We start from the raw sequence: 18,975 nt of genomic DNA on the forward strand, positions 1-18,975 counted from the left end.
AGCTGCTTTAATTTACAGGACCAATCATGCTGTGTATATCTTCAAGCATGATGGAGGTAGTAGGTAAAAACTTCACTTTCTTCTCAGCTGTGATGAGTAGTAGTTGGTGCACCTAATCTAGACCTTCATGGCAGAGCTGAGATTATAGCTCAGGAGTTCCTGGCTCCCTAGCCAGTGTTCATAAAATTACATAAGGTAATTGTAAGCACATTTTCTCTTGTAAAAGTTTTGTGGGCCAAATCTTCGCCTGATACTTGTTATTATAGATACAGAACTATGGAGTAATTTACAGCAACTGAGAATCTGACATTAAATTAAATTATACCTGTAAAGTATTTGCTCAGATAGTGTGTATCATGGACCAGTCCTGGTCTGGGGAACTAAATCTCTAGCAAACATGAGGATAGCCATGGTTATTTGTGAGTTGTAGGCTCTTTCCTGATTCTGAAAGTACTTATGCTATTCATGTCAGATATTGGCATCTCTTCAGCTCTCCTGGTCACTTGAAAAACATAGATAAAAGACTATAGGTAAAAGAGGCATTATTTGGACTTAAAAGATTAAATAAATACATTATTTCACAAAGGTCAATTGTTGCTCCCAGTAATCCAAATTATAGCTGATTCTTTCTATTCAATCTAATAAAAGTGTTTTTTTTTCCTGACACTACTACTTTGTTTTATTATTACTTTTACTATTTTTTGCATTGTGTTTTGAGAAGAATAAGAAACTGTATTTTGCCCCCCCGTTATATTTAATTGTTCATGCTACCTTAATTACCTTAAGCTTTACTCCTAGGTAAAGGTTAAGATGCTTTCCATTATTTCAAATCTAATTTACTACCACTAACATGGGAATGCCTGATATTTTTCCATTTGCTATGTAGTACACACCGGAAGATTTTATCGAATATGACTATGAGTATGGGGATGCAGATTATAAAGAAACTGAGTCTGTAACAGAGGGACCCCCACTGTTTGAAGAGACAATAGCACAAACAGAGGTAACAGAATCTGATCTGTTTGTTGTGTGGTGTCCAGCTGTCCCCTACCACGTGGTTTGTCAATTTGTGTCATCTATATGTAAGCTTAATGTTTTCCTTTTACTCATTTCTTTACTCTTTAGCTTTAACATTTGCTTTTACTTAGCTATGGAAGGCCTCAGAACTGACAGCATTCATCTCACATTCATATACCCTCCTTTCATTCATCCATTTTCTTTTCATTTTATTTATGTTTTCCCATTCCATCTTTCATAACGTTTACAGAAAAAGAAAGCCATGGTCAAAAAGAAGAAGAGGACAGTGGCCACTAGCTCAAAGGACAAACCCCAAAAGGCCACAACAAAAAAATCTGAAAAATATGCATCCAAGAAGAAGAAAAGTTATCAAGCAGCAACAAAAGACAAACTAGGGGTAAACGTAGCAAAGAAAACATCAAGATCTTTCCCAGGCCAAGACTGGAAGATCTCTGATAATGAGAAAAAAATAGACTTAACCCCACCAGATGAATATCTGGCTTATAACATAACCTGAATAAAAGTGATACCTCTTGATTTTTCCTACAGGATTTTTTTAATAATGTACTTTTTTCTTTAATACTAGGCAAACACTGTTGATGAATTTCAAGAGTATAGCATAGCTGAAAATGACTACGGGCCCCAGACAGAAGCTCCCTCCAGAACTACTGAAGCAAATGAGGTAATGAGAACGCTTGAGAAAATTGCAGGCAAATATACTTACCTGTCAGGTGTCAGTGACACAAAACAACACATTGTTAAAGGAAGAATATCAGTCTGTGAAGATATATGTAGCTGTAATAGTGATTAATAAGATTTTATTGTTTCTCAGCCAATATCAGAACCTATTATTTTCCTGGGCAAAGGTCCCCCTGGTTCTAAGATCTGCTGAACTCATGCAAAGTTCATGATTCTGAAAATCATTCATTGATTCATGCTGTGGGAATGAAGAGTTGTTGCATTCAGTGTGGATATGAATGGAGCTATGTCTAGTATAAATTAGGTTAAATACCAGACACAGTCCTCCTGCTGTAATTGGAAGCGCACTCTAATTTTTTGTGTCACTCTTAAGATGCAGCATAAAACAAGCCTAACTAAATAAAAGAAAAAATGCAAGCATAGCTATGTATTGAGGTTGAGTCAGAAAACAAAGCCTCCTTCTAACAGTTCTTCAGCCAACAAAACTTAATTATTTCTCACTGAGATTCTATTCAAATGAAACCTGATGTTTTGAACTATCAAAAAGATAAAATGGTTATTTCGACTTACTATAAACTGTGTTTTCAGAAATCCACAATGGCAAGCCTAAACATCATTTTGTTAACATTACTACATCTAAAAGGCAGTGTTGATTAATATGTCTGCATATTAATTAATGCTAGCTTTAGAAAAACGATGACTGATCACAGGAAATGTCATTTTTCTTTTACATATTGTTTGCAAATGAAAATATATTGCTTAAGATGTACAAAACCGACTCCTTAACATTAAACAATCCTAACATTCCAAGGTATTTTATCGTTATGTTTTGGATTTGAAAATAGTACTTGCTGAACACTTTCTTTGATTTAAAGAGCAAAATGAAAGAGAGGGAAAGAATCCCCATTTGTTTTCCCTGTTTCCTCTTATGTATTTTGGTGAACATGAATTAAGAGATACTTTTCTTATTCTAGTGTAAAGTGTTCTTGTTTTAAATCTCATTTTTACCTCTCACGTGTTAATAGATAGAGGCATATATAATTATTCTGGTTCTTGGGCAAGAATAGGCTAATTGTACAATAGTACAATTGTAATGAGATGGATCCAAAGTGCAAAATCATGTCCTTGATGAGAATAGCACTGCTTAAGGGCATAATCTGGCTAAGAATTGGTTCAGATCTACATTTACTCTACTATATGCCAAACTCATAGTCCTGTAGCTAATGGAATTAGACATCTGTCATATTAGAATCTGGCCTTTATTTTAATTGCAGTATATTTTAGTGACTCTGGATGTTGATTAGCTTCTTAATATATATTTTTGAGATCATACTAGTTCATCTCTGGAATAACCATCTCATATCAGCAATATCTTTGATTCATTCCGAAACTATCCCAAGAGATTTTTGTAACAGAATAAAGCAGTTCTTTTTTTTTTCCACAAATGGTTTTGTACATCTCAAATATAGCATCCTTTTAAACAGCTTTTGTGCTTATAAGTTGATTGCTTGGTTTGACACTTTGCATAATTGAAGTTGGAAGATACAAGCAATATTGAACTTTGAGAAATGTTAAAATTAATCTGAGTTTTGCAGGTGGAATTTGGCTCAACCAAAAAATATATTTAAAATGCTATGACAGACACAAACTATACTTTTGGAATGATAAATTAACTGCAAAATCATGAAGAGAGGAAAAGAAACATTTAGCTTGGCATTGGGATTTGTAGATGCAAGATAGTGAAGATGGCTAGGCTTAGCAAAAGTGGTGCTTGCACTTCCTGCACATTGTTATTGTACACGAGTCTGAATATATTCCCTGCTTGTTGCGGTACATGTGTTAGCTCTGAATTTATTCGCTGCTCACTACTGTGTGCATATTTATTCATGAATACCTGTGTGTGAAACCAAGCAGAGAAACTTAGCTATATTTGGAACTAATGTAACATTAAGCAAGCAGTACACATAGCGTACTGGGTATATCGAATTCAGAGGTTTTGGAAATTAAAAAAAAAGTATAAAAGCATTACTTCTTTGTACTATGTGTATAAAGATCTTTTAATTGCTCTGAAAGGCTGGACTTCCATTCCTTCAGACTTTAATTAAAAGACAGTGTGCTGTAGTTCTACTGTTCTTTCTTCTTTTTGGCAAGTCATCATGGTGGATGAGCATATGCCTATATTGCTTTACTAACATTAACTCACGTATTCCTCCTATTCCCAAATCTTTGCTACTGATATGTATAGCAAAACCCTGTTGAAGAAGTATTTGCTGAAGAATACATAACTGGAGAGGATTATGATAAAAAAACTGAGGAAACTGAATATGGAAGCAGAGGAGTAGACCTCAGTGAATCTGATCTTCTGGTAGATGGAGATTTAGGCGAATATGATTTTTATGAATATAAAGAATATGAAGAGAAACCGACTGATTCTACTAATGAGGAGTTTGGTCCAGGTGTACCTGCAGAGACTGATATCACAGAAACAAGCGTAAGTTGATTGAAGGCATAATGCAGATTAATTTAATTTAGCAATGCTTTTATAGTTATGTAATCTCATAACTCTAAAGAGCCTGATCCAGAGCTCATTGTACATACGAGGTGTATTCACACTACTTTTTATAGGCTGTGGATCAAGCTCATCCTTTTGTTCTAGTAATCCTGAGTTTTTTATTTTACTATATCCAGTTTTTTGTCACTTCTGATGAAGGGAGTAAGGGAGGGTTGAAGATGGGAGGGAAATAGAGGAGAGAAGAGATTTGGAATTCCAAGAATAAATGATAAAAATGAACAAGTATTTATAAATCTTTTTAAACTAGAGCTAAAGCTGGAAAGAATGAAAATTCTAAAACAGGTGCAAGAACTAAATAATGTCAATGTTGTTATATGATTACATTATCAAGCTGAAATGTCTGTTAAGAACTTAGAATATTGTGGCCTCTACTACCTTCCAAGGATGAAAACAGATGAGTCAGAAGGTGAAGTTCTGAACTCATTCATGAAAATAAGCTTAGTCAACAGTGACAGTTTTATGACCTTGCAGGAGTGATTTAAAAGCTCAGTATGTATAAAGGAAGATAGGATGACATGGTGGATCCTGTGAATCATGCTCTTTTTTTCTGTGTTTTATAGCCCTGTCTTTCCCTCTGACTTCATCACAGGCTTAAAGAAAGGCTTTAATTTTCCCTTGGTTGTGCCAGGATCCTCATTTACCTGTTTACCAGACTGTAGAATCTGCAGAGAAAACTAACGTGACTGAGGCTAGAAACAGAACTAATTCCTACTTGAAGAATTTTCTTGGCAGTGCTTGCTCAGTCTTTATTTTATCCTCACAAACTTGAAATTTCAGTTTACAAAGAATCCGAGAAATAAAAGCAAATGCTGTGAGATTGCTTTTCTCTGCCAATCTTGAAATCCATGCTTCTGTATTTCATTTATCACTCCTTACTAAACTTGGTTGAGGTCATTGTATTTTTTAATGATCTTTATCTGTGCAATGAGATACAAGCTTGCTTTTCTTCTTCTAGTACAGATGGGAACACTGTGTTAGAATGACACAGAAAAGGTCAGATTATCTGCAAAGCAAAGAGCCCATAAGGCACCATTTGCATTAAGCAAATGGCTGTGTAGGCTCTATTCCCTGGTGTAAATTTCGCCTTAAAACGCCTTGCTCCAAAACTGAAGGATTCAGGAAGCTTGAATTAGAACCCAGGCTCTAGCCTGTGCCAGCTTTATTAATGCTTTCACCTGCTGAACTAGAGGTGTCATATAATTTTCTTTTGACGTATGGATGTATTTAAAGCAAGTTAAGTTCTAACTTTGATCAAAAAGGCAAGGTGAAAAGTACTCAGTACCTGGAAACTTTCAAGAAAGGGGCAGTTTTTAGAAAACATATGTAGTGTCTTTTTTTTTTTACAGTCGTGTGAATATAATCGAGCATAATTATCTGTACCGCTTGCTACTTGATTTATATGAACTATCGCACAGTGAGATTTGTAATTCTATAAATCAATATAAAATGCAAGAGCAATGAATCTGTACCTCTGTTTCTCCCAAAATAATTCATATTAAAATACTGTAGCGCTATCTTCAGAGTCATTTGACATGTTCAAATCTCCAGCTACTTTAGCACAAATGTGGACTCATTCTACTGAAAGCAAAAAATTCTCATCTGATGAGGACTGGATTTAATTTCTAATTTGTAGTTGACATATTGCCAATCAAGAGAGGTAGTTCTGTAGGAAAATACATTGCTCGTGGTTTGGATAAAATCATTTTTTTCCTTCTCTGTTTGAAACTTGAATCTGACTGTTCTGCCATTAGTATGTTATTGACCTGTTGTTTTAGGTACTGCTGTTATCTCAGTCTTGAACTTAAAACTTTCCATAGAGCTGACCCTAAAAGAATTTTCCAGTTGATGCTAGTTCATGTAGTTAGGAGGCGTAATTGGCTATACATTAAACACTATTTAATGTTTACAGTGCCACTTAATTCTTCTCCCACTTAAGCCATGTAATCACAGACTCTTCTCAGACTAACTTTCATTCATTAGATGACTAAAGAACGGAATTAAACACTTGAAGGGTACTATCCATATAGGGACAGGGAATCTCTAATTCCAGCTTGCTTACCTCAGAGGTAAGCCATGAAAACAGTTGCTAATTGCCATGAATATGTTCATTCAAATATGAAAAGAAACAACTTTGTGACGCGCACAAAAATCTTAGATTTCAAAATCCTAATGCAAACCATGGAATGCAAACTATTGAATCTCATTGGAGAACGAATTTTACTTCTACAGATTGATGATATCCAATGATTTAAAACGTATTCATGCAATTTTTGTATTAAACATTTTTGATTTATATGTGTACCTGTGATATATTTTTAATAGCACAGAACAGTTCCAGCTTTAGCTTTCAGTTACCAGTTGCAATTCTTTATTGTGCCAGGTCCTTAGGCCTTCTACTTATTTTCATTCTGGGGGCTGTTTTTACTGATCAGGTGACTCAACATGGGGCCTATGGAGAAAAAGGACAAAAGGGAGAACCAGCTGTGATTGAACCTGTAAGTACAGACGTGGGTGAATTTTTTTTTAGCACCATATAACTTGCACACTGTTGATAAATCGTTTTCAAACTACGTCATTCATGATACAGTGACAGCAACTTTATCCGTGATCTCTAAAACAATCACCTGCAGTGTGGGCTGCGAAAGGTGACAAGAGACAGTAGCCTGTTCAGCCTTCTCTTTCTGTTTCACAAGAGACTAACCACATAGCCGCTTAAAACAAGGAGAATCTTCCTGTGTAGAGAAAAACAGAGCATAGATCTGCTCTTCAGGCTAGTTAGTGTAACTGCAGCTTGGACAAATGTGCAGATAGCTTCCAACTTCCAGCTCAGGTAACACTGTAAGTACAGGTTTCACCATGGGCCATGGAGTTGAAGCATGATAAAATACTATTACGTGTCATCATTGCCTAAACCTCAAACTCTGGATTCTGTGATTCAAGAGGGCCCTTTGATTCTACATTGCTATCCTAGGATTAGCATTTGTTTCAGTTACCATTCACCAAAGAAAAAGGAATACAATAATGAATAAGTTGTATGTTAAGACTGACTTCTCAGTCACAATCTGTGAAGAAGCTCACTATGTGTTATCTCATAAAATGCATAGTTTTTTAGACTTTGCGAGATATAGTATGTATAATATATATTTATATATTATATATATATTATTTATATAGTATGTAATTCCTCAAAAAAGAAATCAAAATAGGTTTAAAACATCATACAGCAGCTGATTTTCAAGTGTATTTATTTTGTTGGTTTTTTTTAATTGAAAACTTATAGGACAGAAAGTAGGACATCCCACAAACTTATTCAACAAAATTCTATATTAATTACACTATGTGGACAGACCTAAGAAAAGTTTGTCATAAAACTAAGAAATATTATTTTGAACAGTTCAGCTAGAAAAATTGTTATATCTTTGTCCAATATGTGACTAGTTAATATCTTTTTTCCTCCCCGCACCAGGGTATGCTCATTGAAGGACCACCAGGACCAAGAGGACCTGCTGTATGTAGATTAATTACAATTTCTTTTTATTGTGATTGTGTTTTGGTATTCATGAGTTAACACAAAATTAATCTTATCATAGTTCACAGGGGATGTACTGGACTTAGTATTTTAAGAAGGAAGTAAATAAGGGTCATGTCCAGCATTTTCAGTGAGAGCATGCTGCAAGCTGAGTGCATGTGAAAATCAAATACGTCCAAGTATTAACTACAAATCTTCATAAGAAAAAAAAGTTACGCACTATTATATGTGATTTTCTCAAAATATGTATTCAATGTAACTTTCCAGAAAAAAAAATTCAAAAATGTGCTGCAAGCCATCATTCAACATAATAATTTGTCATTCATTTTCCATAGGGTCTTACAGGTCCCCCAGGCTTACAAGGTCCTGTTGGACCTCCAGGTGACCCTGGTGAAAGGGTAAGTCAACATACAGATTATCCTGGTATTCATGGTATGTCTTGCATTAATTATACAAGAACAAGTGTGTTAGGTCCTGATCTGAAAAACAGCTTAACAAAATTCAGTGGAACTGAGGGTAATTTACTCAGCTGAGTACATCAAGTGAAAAACTGGATAAATATTTAATTAATGGTAGAAATATATTCTATATGTAAGTGAAAAAGAATAAAGTTCTGGTTTGTCTATATGTCTGTGTATGTTTTGATGTAAATAATTTTAAAATAGAAAAACACAGTAGGTTAATCTTGTATGGATTTTGAAAAAATCAATTTGACCTCAGCCATAAAAAGTAGAGAAAAACTATGTCATTGGTCTACAGAATTTGTGAGTGCAAGGTACTAAGAAGATGCATTTGCCTCAGTAAATAGTAAAATCCCAACAACACTTCACCTTGATAATAAACCAGCATACACCCTTATTTCATGTTTCTTTTCTGTAGATTAACTAAATGATGTATTTTGGAATCTAAACTGATAAAATTGGAATTTTAACACATTAAAATGGAATAAATCCATATAGTACTCAGTTTTTAAACTAACTGCTTACTAAGTTGCTTATAAGAAAATTCTTGAATAAACACAGCAAGTTCCTGTCATGGAACAGTCTTCATTTCTTGTATTAAAATAGATACATTACACAAAGAGATAATTGTAGGAATTAGTTACCAAACCCACTAGAACAATGCAGATGTTTGCATCTAGATTCTGTTTTCAGATTAAATCCTAGTGAAGTAGCACGTCTGACTTCAGCATATGTGGGCACACTTGTTTTTTTCTTTAAAACAATTAGTGTATATGAATAAAGACTGTAGCTCTTTCTATAATTATTCTGACTTAAAAGGATAGAATTATTCTTAGCTTAAAAGGGTAGAAAAGTAACGTTGCCTCTCCAGAAAAGGAACATTGTTTAACCAAAAAATGCCTGTGGTACTTCAGCTGTTGTAGTAAGTTATTCTGTCATTCTAATCCTAACATTGGGTATAAGATAATTGAGAAATGAATGAACATACCCTTCTGGAGAAGGCCACTTATGCACAAGTCTCACTTGTACTCACTGCATGAATTAATTTCACTCATAGAAAATGCTGTCATGGGAGAAAAAAAGTGAAAAAAGAACCCTCAGAGTCACTTGGTAACACAAAGCCTCACAATCATATGGCATAAAGTTGCTGCAAGTCAGAGAGAAGGTACTTTGAGTGCCTTGTGAATGCATTTAACTGTTTTTTAACCTTAACTCTGAAATGCCCAGATACGTAATGCTTCTTTCTAATTATGGCATCATGTTATTCAATACTTTTTAATTGGCACTAATTCTCTGTTTACGATCTACCTACAGTATGTCATTAATAGGGATTTGTTCTATGATGTTCCAGACTTTTTTGAAAAAAGAGCTAAAAATAAGATTATTGATCTTAATTCCCTGAGAGAGGAAAAAAGACCACATTTTTTAGGATCAGCTCTCCCACTGTTTTCTTCAATTTTTGAGTGCCAAAAGGAATCACTTAAGTCAGTTTGATCTGTCATTGCAACCCTGCAGAGAGTCATTCTGGTGAATGTATACTTTTTTTCTCAAACACGCAGTATGCAAATAGCACTCGTAATGCAGGTCCTTCAATGTCCTTGACAGCTTCAGCTAGTAAAACTGCAGCCTGAAAGCTGCTGGGAGGGAAGATGCAGTTTGATAAATGAGTTGTCACAACAGCAGTGTTAATCTGTGTAGCATTGCCTGTTGGCAGCCATAAAAATTGTGTACACGCTGGTACATTTCTTCAACTCTAGATTACACAAAAAATGTCGCTCTTTTTAAATGGGCACAGAAGAGAGATTTCATGATGATGGATTTCAAGTCATAACTATAGGACTTATGTAGCCATTGAAAATTGAACATACTCAAAAATGTTTAAAGATCAGTAGTGTTATTTTTCTATATATCAGATAAAGTAAACACTGGAACACAATGCACATCTCAGCTCAGCCTAACCTGTGAAATCTAGGTTCTCCTCACATCATTTTTAAAACAATTTGTGAGGTAATTAGAGAGAATAGCTTTCTTCCTTATTGCTGAATGTTTTCCCTCTTTAACTACTGCAATAAAGATTACTAACATTCCCAAAGTGTCTCATTATGAATACTAGCTTAAGTGACTCAAAAGTTTTCCTTATATAACGGTCCTTTCATTCTCATCCCTTTTTCTCTTATCCCTATGTTCTCACAGGGTCCACCTGGTCGCCCTGGTCTCCCTGGTGCTGATGGTTTAGCAGGTCCCCCAGGTACCATGTTAATGCTGCCGGTAAGTTGCATTATGGTTTCAGGGTAGACAGACTCCAAAATGATTTAATGTTTCAATAAATGTAAAGGTACTTGATTTTTCATCTGATTTTGTCTTTGGAATGAGAGATGGTAGAGTTTCTTGTATGGTTTAATCGTTTGGAGGTCATTTGGTGGCTTTTCTTTTCAGACAAAACATAGGCATTAGCTCCTGATCAGAACCTACATGACTGTATTGCATATACTACAGTGGTCCTTATTTTTTCAACAGTAGCTATTATCTGATACATATTTCCCAAACAAGGAATTTGCTGTTGCACAAAGGCAGGCATGTGTGCTTTCGAATCTCCTTCACATGGAGAGTTTTAAACATTCTGTGCCTAAAATTGGACTTCACTGTCCTCTTTGAAAAGTCAGAGTATCCTTTGAGTAGAAATAGATGCACACAGCCAGCTCTGCTCCCACTGGAATCAAAGCAAAACACCATCTGTTTTAGCAGGTGGAGGTACAAGCTCAAAGCCCTCAAAAGTATCTTGCAATTTTTTAGTATGAAATGTACTGTGTGCATGAAATTTATTATTCCTGAGTGTGTATATTTGAAAGATTTGATGAGTAATAACATACCAGAGTAATAATAAAACAATTGTAAAGGAAAGGGCAATATCTTTGTAAGATCATCTCTGTAAAAAGGCTCAAAGCTGTAGTTCTGCTCCAGGAGGCAAGACTCTATCAGTATAAATGAGGACAGGATTATTACTTTTTATTTAAGAAACAGTCAATTAAAGATTATTAAAGTAAGCTAATGTTTTTTATCTCATGCTTGCACTAGTGGTATGTTATCACAGCTGGCTGTATAACAGAAATATTTAACCCCCAATAATTAGTTGGTGAAAAAATGCTTCTTGGGTATTATTCCCAAATCATTCTTCCAACTGTAATCGCTGTGCCAGCAGAGGTTAATTTATCAGTTTGCTCCATTAAAAGTAGTAAGTGTGGACTAATACTTTACCTATCAGTCAATTTGTAAAATATCACAAGCCTTTGTTTAAGATGTTAATCGGTCTGAGCTCAAGTGGTTTTCCAAGTCAAAACAGAAGTTTCTCAGGAAGAAAGAAATTGGCTTCAGCTGTCCTGAATTCTGTCCTAGTAGTTTAACCATCATCCAGACTTCTTTACCATTTTAATTTACCATCTTATTTTCAGGACGTCATATTGTTTGTGAGTCAGTGGCTCAGGTTGATCTTTGCTAACTATTTGAAATATGCTGCTATTCTACTGCATTTTCTAAATATTCAGTGGAGAAAATGGTATTCTCCTGGTCTAGTTCCAACTATAATGAGGTGATTTTATTTTTTGTAAAGATCAGGAGCTGTTTATATATTTAATCATACAAAATGAGGATAGATGTTTTGTAGTATAAAATGTCACTTTTATTTTTAGCAGGTTTCCAAGTTAATGAGCATTGATGGGAGTTTTATTGCTCTGGACAATGCTGCTGTCATCACTGTTATAGGCATATTCTCATTCCTAATTGCTTATTCTCCCTCAGCGACTTATAAGGTCCACTGAGAGCTGCTGTCGTTTTATTACAGATGACCTGCTCACCAACTTGAGACCCATTCTGGTGTAAAGGAGTAAACAGCAGGATTCAAATCTGGCAGTAGCAGACTATCTTGTCTCAAAGATACATTCAAAGCCCTAAAGGACATGTGGGAGAGGCCTTTGTGAGGCTCTTCATTATCACATGTGGGGCTTGAATTCATGAAAATGGGTTCATTCTTTCAATGGATGCAAGATAACTAATTGCTTGGAACAATATTTTGAAAATATTGTTGATTCTGCATTATGGAGATGCCTACAAAGCCACTTGGCTTCCTTTCAAATGGCAGCAAGCTTGATAGTTCTCTTCCTTTCTCATATGAGAAAACTCAGGTACTTATTTGCAGGGGCTTAAAGCAGTAAGTTTTCCATCACTTTGCCAAATAAATCCTTTCATTCTGATCTTACGATGATCGCAGAAGAAAAACCTCAGTTACCATGCCAACTCTGGGCATAGGTAAACTGGACAAACAGACTGTTGTGGGCAGTGAAAGATTCATTGCCCTGACATCCAGTGTACTCATGCCATACCTTTGGAAAACCATGCTACTTGTTGCAGCTCGCTGTCCCTGCAAAAATGCAAAGCTTCTACTAGCAGTTGAATGAACAATGATCATGAGTGCAGAATTATTTTGAAATTGTCAGAAATTGAATTCTGCCTGTAGTAGAATTTAATTTTTCTGTAGATAGCTACAAATGCACTGAAAGTTAGTTAACTTTGATACATGTTTTAACGAAGTTTCACAGATTTATTTATCTATTTTGTCTTTCTTTTGGAGAAAAAAAAGAGAAAAAAAAGAATAATCTTATGAAATAAACAAAATGTTTGCTCTTAAGCAATTAGATGTTCTTCGGTTTTAAACTCTAACCAATGATATAATATATATGCTGGATCCAGTGGCCCCAATCCCCAACGCGGCAGTCTACTGAAGTTAGTGGAATGAACTAAATACTGAGACACAGTGTTTTCAAAGTGGTTTACACAGTTGCAGTGAATAATAAGTATGGTTTTCATTTATAAACTTTGAATTCCATTTCTTGTTTTGATACCTGTAGTTCCGCTTTGGTGGAGATGGTGAGAAGGGCCCAACAATCTCAGCTCAGGAAGCTCAAGCACAAGCTATTCTTCAGCAAGCGAGGGTAAGCAAAAGGAGCCTACAAATAGAACTGCCACAAGAGTATAATTCCAAATAAATTTCCATTTTATGACATTCAGAGTGTGAAGTAAAGAGCTGTAAGCATCATTTCCTGACAGTAGATATCCTTACGAGAGAGTACACTTATAACTGAGTGAATGATGGGGCCTGTTTGCTTGTGCATTATGACATTGTGTTAATATAGAATTTGTATGCTGGGCTGGCAGCTTTTTGTTGGTACCTGATGCCTTGTTCTGTTTGTTTTCACAGATTGCAATGAGAGGTCCACCTGGTCCAATGGGACTCACTGGAAGACCAGGTCCTGTGGTATGTAAGCAAAACAGAAGCATGAATCTAAGAACACTCTAATAAAAGTTCACTCATCGCACTCTGGCACTGCCTACACCTCTGCACATGTTCTTATCTTATTTGAAAAGAAAGTGATAAATTAAATTCATAGTTTTTATTGTTATTCAAAGATTACAATGCAGCCTGAATACTAAATGAGTTTTTAATGCAGATTTTGGAATGTTTGGACACTGGTGGACTTAGACTACCAAACAGTCTTACATAAATAACTACATATGCCTGTACAGTCAGTAATCTCTGTCACAGTATTTACAAAGTTTCTGGTAGCAAATATGAAACACTACAGAAGAATATACTAAAGCAAGAGAGTGCAGAATGACTGTGGCTCACTATTTAAGCTTAATCTGGAAATTTCTTAAGATACATTATATAGGCAATCAAAAATAACATAGATTTCTAAAATAATTGTTGCATTTTTTTTACTTATGACCTGAATTTGGCCTGTACTGCTAATACCAAATGATCCGGGAAATGACCCTGTGGGATGCTTTGAAAGCCTGTATTTTTTAAAAAGTGTATACACAGAACACAAACTGCAGTTTTTCTAAGGCCATGTAAAACAGATTTTTGGTCACAACGAGGTTTGCTACTGTAATGCCCATAAACAATTAAAAAGGGCAATGTCCAATGAAAATACAAAAACAGGAAGTTGAGCAAGCCAAAATCACCTGATTTATCTGCCAATTGCAATTTCCTCTTTTAGGAGATGGATATTGCAGACACAATAGTCTACTAAATGGTGTTGTTTAGCATTTAACATCTTTCAAAATCTATTACAGAGCATCTGTAGTATGAAATAAAATAAATGCTGCAGCCAAAATCATAAGAATTTTAGAAAAGAACTCCTTTCTGAGTTCTCCCAGGTGACTATACTTATCCTCTGACATGAGTGAAATTCTCTTTTAAAGATCATATAGCATCCGTTTTTGAAAGACTCTCTTTATTTGGAAACTTAATTTGTCTATTTTGGTGGCACAGCTATGTTGAAAAATATTTGGCCTCCTTAATTTGATCTATGTATGCTGTAATTTTTATTTCTATTGTCATTATGATGATGGACACAAAGAACAATGTTAGCATTTTCCATTACACTAGACAAGCTTCTAGTTGTAAAATGGACAAGAACACAACTGTGCTATCGAGAAATTAAAACAAATGACCACTGAGGAACCAAGAGAAAGAAAGGGATAAAACAAGTTTGCATGTGGTTTATTGTGTGGAATGTTGCCGTCAAGTCTTTTGACTTGCCACAGTCTTCTGATTGATCATGATTAGATATGTGACAATTACAAAAAGTCAGACATGTTGAGTTTATTTAACTAACTAATACACAATTTCCAGCAGTGTATGTAGATCAAGAGACCTGCAAGATAACATTCAGTCTATACAGACAAAATAGTTATAGAACTGCTAAAAGCAAGGAATTAGTTTGTAAATAAGGAGTTTTACTGACAGTGGGCTATATACCTTTAGTTATATTACATACCAGGTACATGTTCAAAGTCTTCATGAAATTCTGTATACAGAATTTAACTGAATAACATTAATGGATGTTTTTCTTATAAGCCACCAGGAGGCTCTAGAAATCCAACTCTTTAATCTGGCAACATTTTAGGCCTAGAGTTTCAGAAGCAACTACAGATTCTTGGTGTATTTGTGTGCTCAGATTACTTAAACTAATGAAAGAATTGGATCTCTTCATCTTAATATGAGCTGTCCTGTGTTAATTTGGTAGCCAGTGAGATACAGACAAGCACAAAATTTAGTAAAAATCTTAAACACAGGATTCTTGTAGCCCCAGTCTAGCTTCAACAGAGTCTGGAGTTCACATACTTGATTAGCATAGAGTGCAAAATAAATTTCTGCTTACTGATGTTAATTAAAAGCAGAGTTTATAACAGTTGCCATCTATCACTACTGTTCTTTCTACTGCCATGACCAGATCAAGATCCGATTTTCAGTTTGCTTAGAATTTCATTCAGTACTTGCAATGTCACTGGGACTTTTCCATTCCAAGATGCCAGATCGAGCACTAAGCTAAGCCTTGAGACAACTTCCTACTTTGAGTGGTCACTATGGTAAACATGGGAGGAGGATCAGTCTTCCAAGGTCTGAAAGATTCTTTTTGTGTTGAATACCTTAATTTGGTTATGACCTGTTTCAGAGGTCAGAAATGCAAAAATAGTTTTACCCGTAGTAGTACTTAAATATGTACCTTCCCTGAGCCTGTATTCTATGACAGCATGTCCAGAGACTTGGAGAGACTACTGTTAAGACCACTAATTTTGCCACAGAATCCACATACCCTAGATGATGATTTATTTTAGGTCAGTTTATAGGTAAAACTGAAAATCTGAATCATTTAATCATAATAAAAATAGAAAATAAATGCACTTTTCATGGCAGATGCAGAAATATTTTGATTAAAATATCACTGTAGGTTATGGTAAGATTGCATCAGTGTAGTGATCTTTGAATTGAGCTCTGAGTATGTTTTCTTCTGTGAAACACAGAAATGGATGAAGGTGAAAAGACATGGGTTTAATTTCTATTGACTTCTTTGCAGCTGGTGGACTTCTGTTTGCATGCAAACTGTGCTCATATTTAGCTTTCAAGTATTACTGTAGCACAAAGTGTCACTTTTGATTTCATTCAAATCTATGGAAGTTTTTCTTTGGTAAGAGAAAGATTTTTTGACCACTAGGCCCAGGGTCTATGCAATGTGCATCAGGGTATACATTCAGATTCAAAGGGTGAATTTGCACTACATAATAAACAGGAGATTGTTTTTTTCTCCCTGTCAGTGTATAGGAATAGAAAAATAACTTAGTAACTTAAAGTTCTGTATTCAAACAATGTTTTGCTTTTTTCATCAAGGGAGGACCTGGAGCAGCAGGTGCTAAGGGAGAAAGTGGTGAACCAGGTCCTCAGGTACAATAATATTGCTTGTTATGTTTAAACTTCTTTATCCTTACAAAAATACATTCATATCTCTTCAAAAGAAAATGGTTAATGATGTGCTTTCCACATGCAGTTGAGGAAAAATAGCTTTTACAGCACAGTCTTAATTCAATGTGTTAGCTTGAGTTTTCATTTTGAATATGAAAGTCCATCTGCCTTTACAAAAGGATGAACAATTATAACTTGTGGAATGTCAGTCATCACTTGTTTAAATTTAGACTTTTATCTCTGTTCAGTAATTAAATGTCAATCTGCATGTGTATGATCTTGGGCTATGATCTCATCAGGTCTCATAAGGTTGTATTTAGTAAATAAACAGGAATATTTTCAAAAAGAGCTCAATGACATATCAAGAACCGGTCTTTAGGAATCAGTGCATGCTTTTATTCTCAGCTTACTATTATATCAGCTCCTGCAGTGATGTAAAAGAGCACTGAAATCTTTTAGCTTAAACCTTAAAATAATAGGGGGTTCTTAAAGAAATCATTATATGAGTCTTTGGAACAATGATTTTTCCATATTCCAAGTGGTTTCATGGCTCAAGTACATTTTAAGAACCTGTCTTATAACTGAACATGGATATTTGCAGAAGAAAAAGAAAGTAATTGAACTACTGTGAACAACTGGCCAGTCTTCTAGCTTGCTTACTTACATTTTTAGCATTGTTTCTCCTCCTACTCAGTATTTTTGGATGCTAGTCCTTATCACTGTAATTTCCATGTAAAGAAGACACATTTGGATGGGCGATAAGAATACTTTTACAGAAACATACACCCACTTAATCTACAGTGACAGTTAGGTGTCTGAACAGTGCAATCAGGTTTTTCAGTCTGGAGTAATTTGATTTCGTCTAGTTAAAACTCTGCTCTATAAAGCCAAGACAGCATGTGAGCTATTTACCAGCACAACTCCTGTTTGCATATAAATTAGGAATCTGAAATAAGCACTCTTCAGTTTTCATCAAATAATTATTATGTGCCTAAAATAATTTCAGTATGACAGGAACAAGAATTTTCAAATTACAGGGTTGGGATCTTCAAAGTCATCAAAAGAATATAACAAGCTTTTAAGTAAAGGGGACAATTGTGCCATGTGTAGTGTCATCTCATGAAAACTAGTGTTAAAACAGAGATAAGCCAGATTGGATAATTCTGTTCTATTAAATTAGTATTTGAAAACTATAATCTATCATCTCCTGGAAAAAAAAAAAAAATCACCTCTCAGTATAAAAAGCGAACCCTGTTACTGAGGTGAGATATTTAACTAGCTTTTTGCTGTACTCTTTAAATTCAGGGTCCTCGTGGTGTTCAAGGTGCCCCTGGTCCAAGTGGAAAAGCTGGCAAAAGGGTAGGTAGCATACATATCAATCCTGCTCTGGGTAAACAGATGCTATTTAGATGTTTAAATATTACTGATTTCACTGCATTTTCAGCTGTTTGTCCTTTTGCATTTCTGCAGGGACGACCTGGAGCTGATGGTGCCAGAGGAATGCCAGGAGAACCTGGTGCAAAGGTAAATAATGAGACCTTGGAATGGTCTAGATAGATTTTAAGCAAGTACCACAGTTTCCATCCAGGCCAAACCAAAATTCTCCTCTCATGTGAAAATATCAAGGTTTCAGATAGCTGGGTCAAATGCAAGAGTTGAGAATGAATCATGTATTTGAAATATGCTAATTAATGGTAATGGTTAGTAGCCTGACCTTGAAGTAACTCGATTCTTTGGGCATGATTAGCTTTTATTTACAGAGTATCAGCAGTAATGAAGTCAGTCTTGCAACTACAAAGGGCAGCTAGAACCACGCTTTTCATTTCAGTTGACTTCTTTTTATAAATACCATACCTACAGTGCAGTGAAAATGCTGGTGTGACTTATTTTCTAGCTTTAATGCATAGAAGAAAACTGTGAGAGTTTGATCTTTGTGCTCCCCCCCTTCCATATATTTCATTCAATAAAAAAGTGTAACAGAACTCAAAACTAACACAGAAAGAAGATGCAATTTTCTCAGAGTAATACAGAATGTATATAGTAATTTACAGAAACTGATTTCTTCTTTCCAAGGGTGACAGAGGATTTGATGGTCTTCCCGGCCTCCCTGGTGACAAAGGTAACAGGGTAAGAAAAACATGCATATTTATACAACAGCTGAATGATACTGTCACAGAAATTAGGTACTATTCATTAAGAATAGCACTAAGGACTCTGAGGAAAGCTGAAACAGAATGTCAGCATTTCACACAACAGAATAGTATCTATATTGTCAGGTAATGTATTCCTCAAAATATTTTAGTAGTATCAATCAACAGACTACAATTCACACAAATTGTTGATTTAAATATATTATTAGAATTCAGATCACATCTTCAGATAGGTTTTGCTCTAGCTT

The 18,975-nt window shown here is 35.2% G+C and overlaps 1 protein-coding gene across 14 annotated transcripts in view; it reads left to right on the forward strand.

Annotated features, from left to right (window-relative positions):
• The window catches only part of COL11A1 (collagen type XI alpha 1 chain), a 257,188-nt gene that overhangs the window by 162,598 nt on the left and 75,615 nt on the right, over positions 1-18,975 (forward strand). For all 14 annotated transcript variants that reach the window (XM_021404548.1, XM_021404553.1, XM_021404557.1 and 11 more), the window contains 13 exons: positions 887-1,003; positions 1,604-1,699; positions 3,962-4,207; positions 6,721-6,783; positions 7,755-7,796; positions 8,153-8,215; positions 10,472-10,546; positions 13,180-13,263; positions 13,530-13,586; positions 16,506-16,559; positions 17,883-17,936; positions 18,048-18,101; positions 18,651-18,704. In XM_021404548.1, the coding sequence (XP_021260223.1) occupies positions 887-1,003; positions 1,604-1,699; positions 3,962-4,207; positions 6,721-6,783; positions 7,755-7,796; positions 8,153-8,215; positions 10,472-10,546; positions 13,180-13,263; positions 13,530-13,586; positions 16,506-16,559; positions 17,883-17,936; positions 18,048-18,101; positions 18,651-18,704 (1,059 nt within the window). The remainder of the gene's footprint in view (positions 1-886; positions 1,004-1,603; positions 1,700-3,961; positions 4,208-6,720; positions 6,784-7,754; positions 7,797-8,152; positions 8,216-10,471; positions 10,547-13,179; positions 13,264-13,529; positions 13,587-16,505; positions 16,560-17,882; positions 17,937-18,047; positions 18,102-18,650; positions 18,705-18,975) is intronic.

The sequence above is a fragment of the Numida meleagris genome, chromosome 7 (genome assembly GCF_002078875.1).
Source record: "Numida meleagris isolate 19003 breed g44 Domestic line chromosome 7, NumMel1.0, whole genome shotgun sequence".
In the NCBI taxonomy this organism is placed as follows: Eukaryota; Metazoa; Chordata; class Aves; order Galliformes; family Numididae; genus Numida; species Numida meleagris.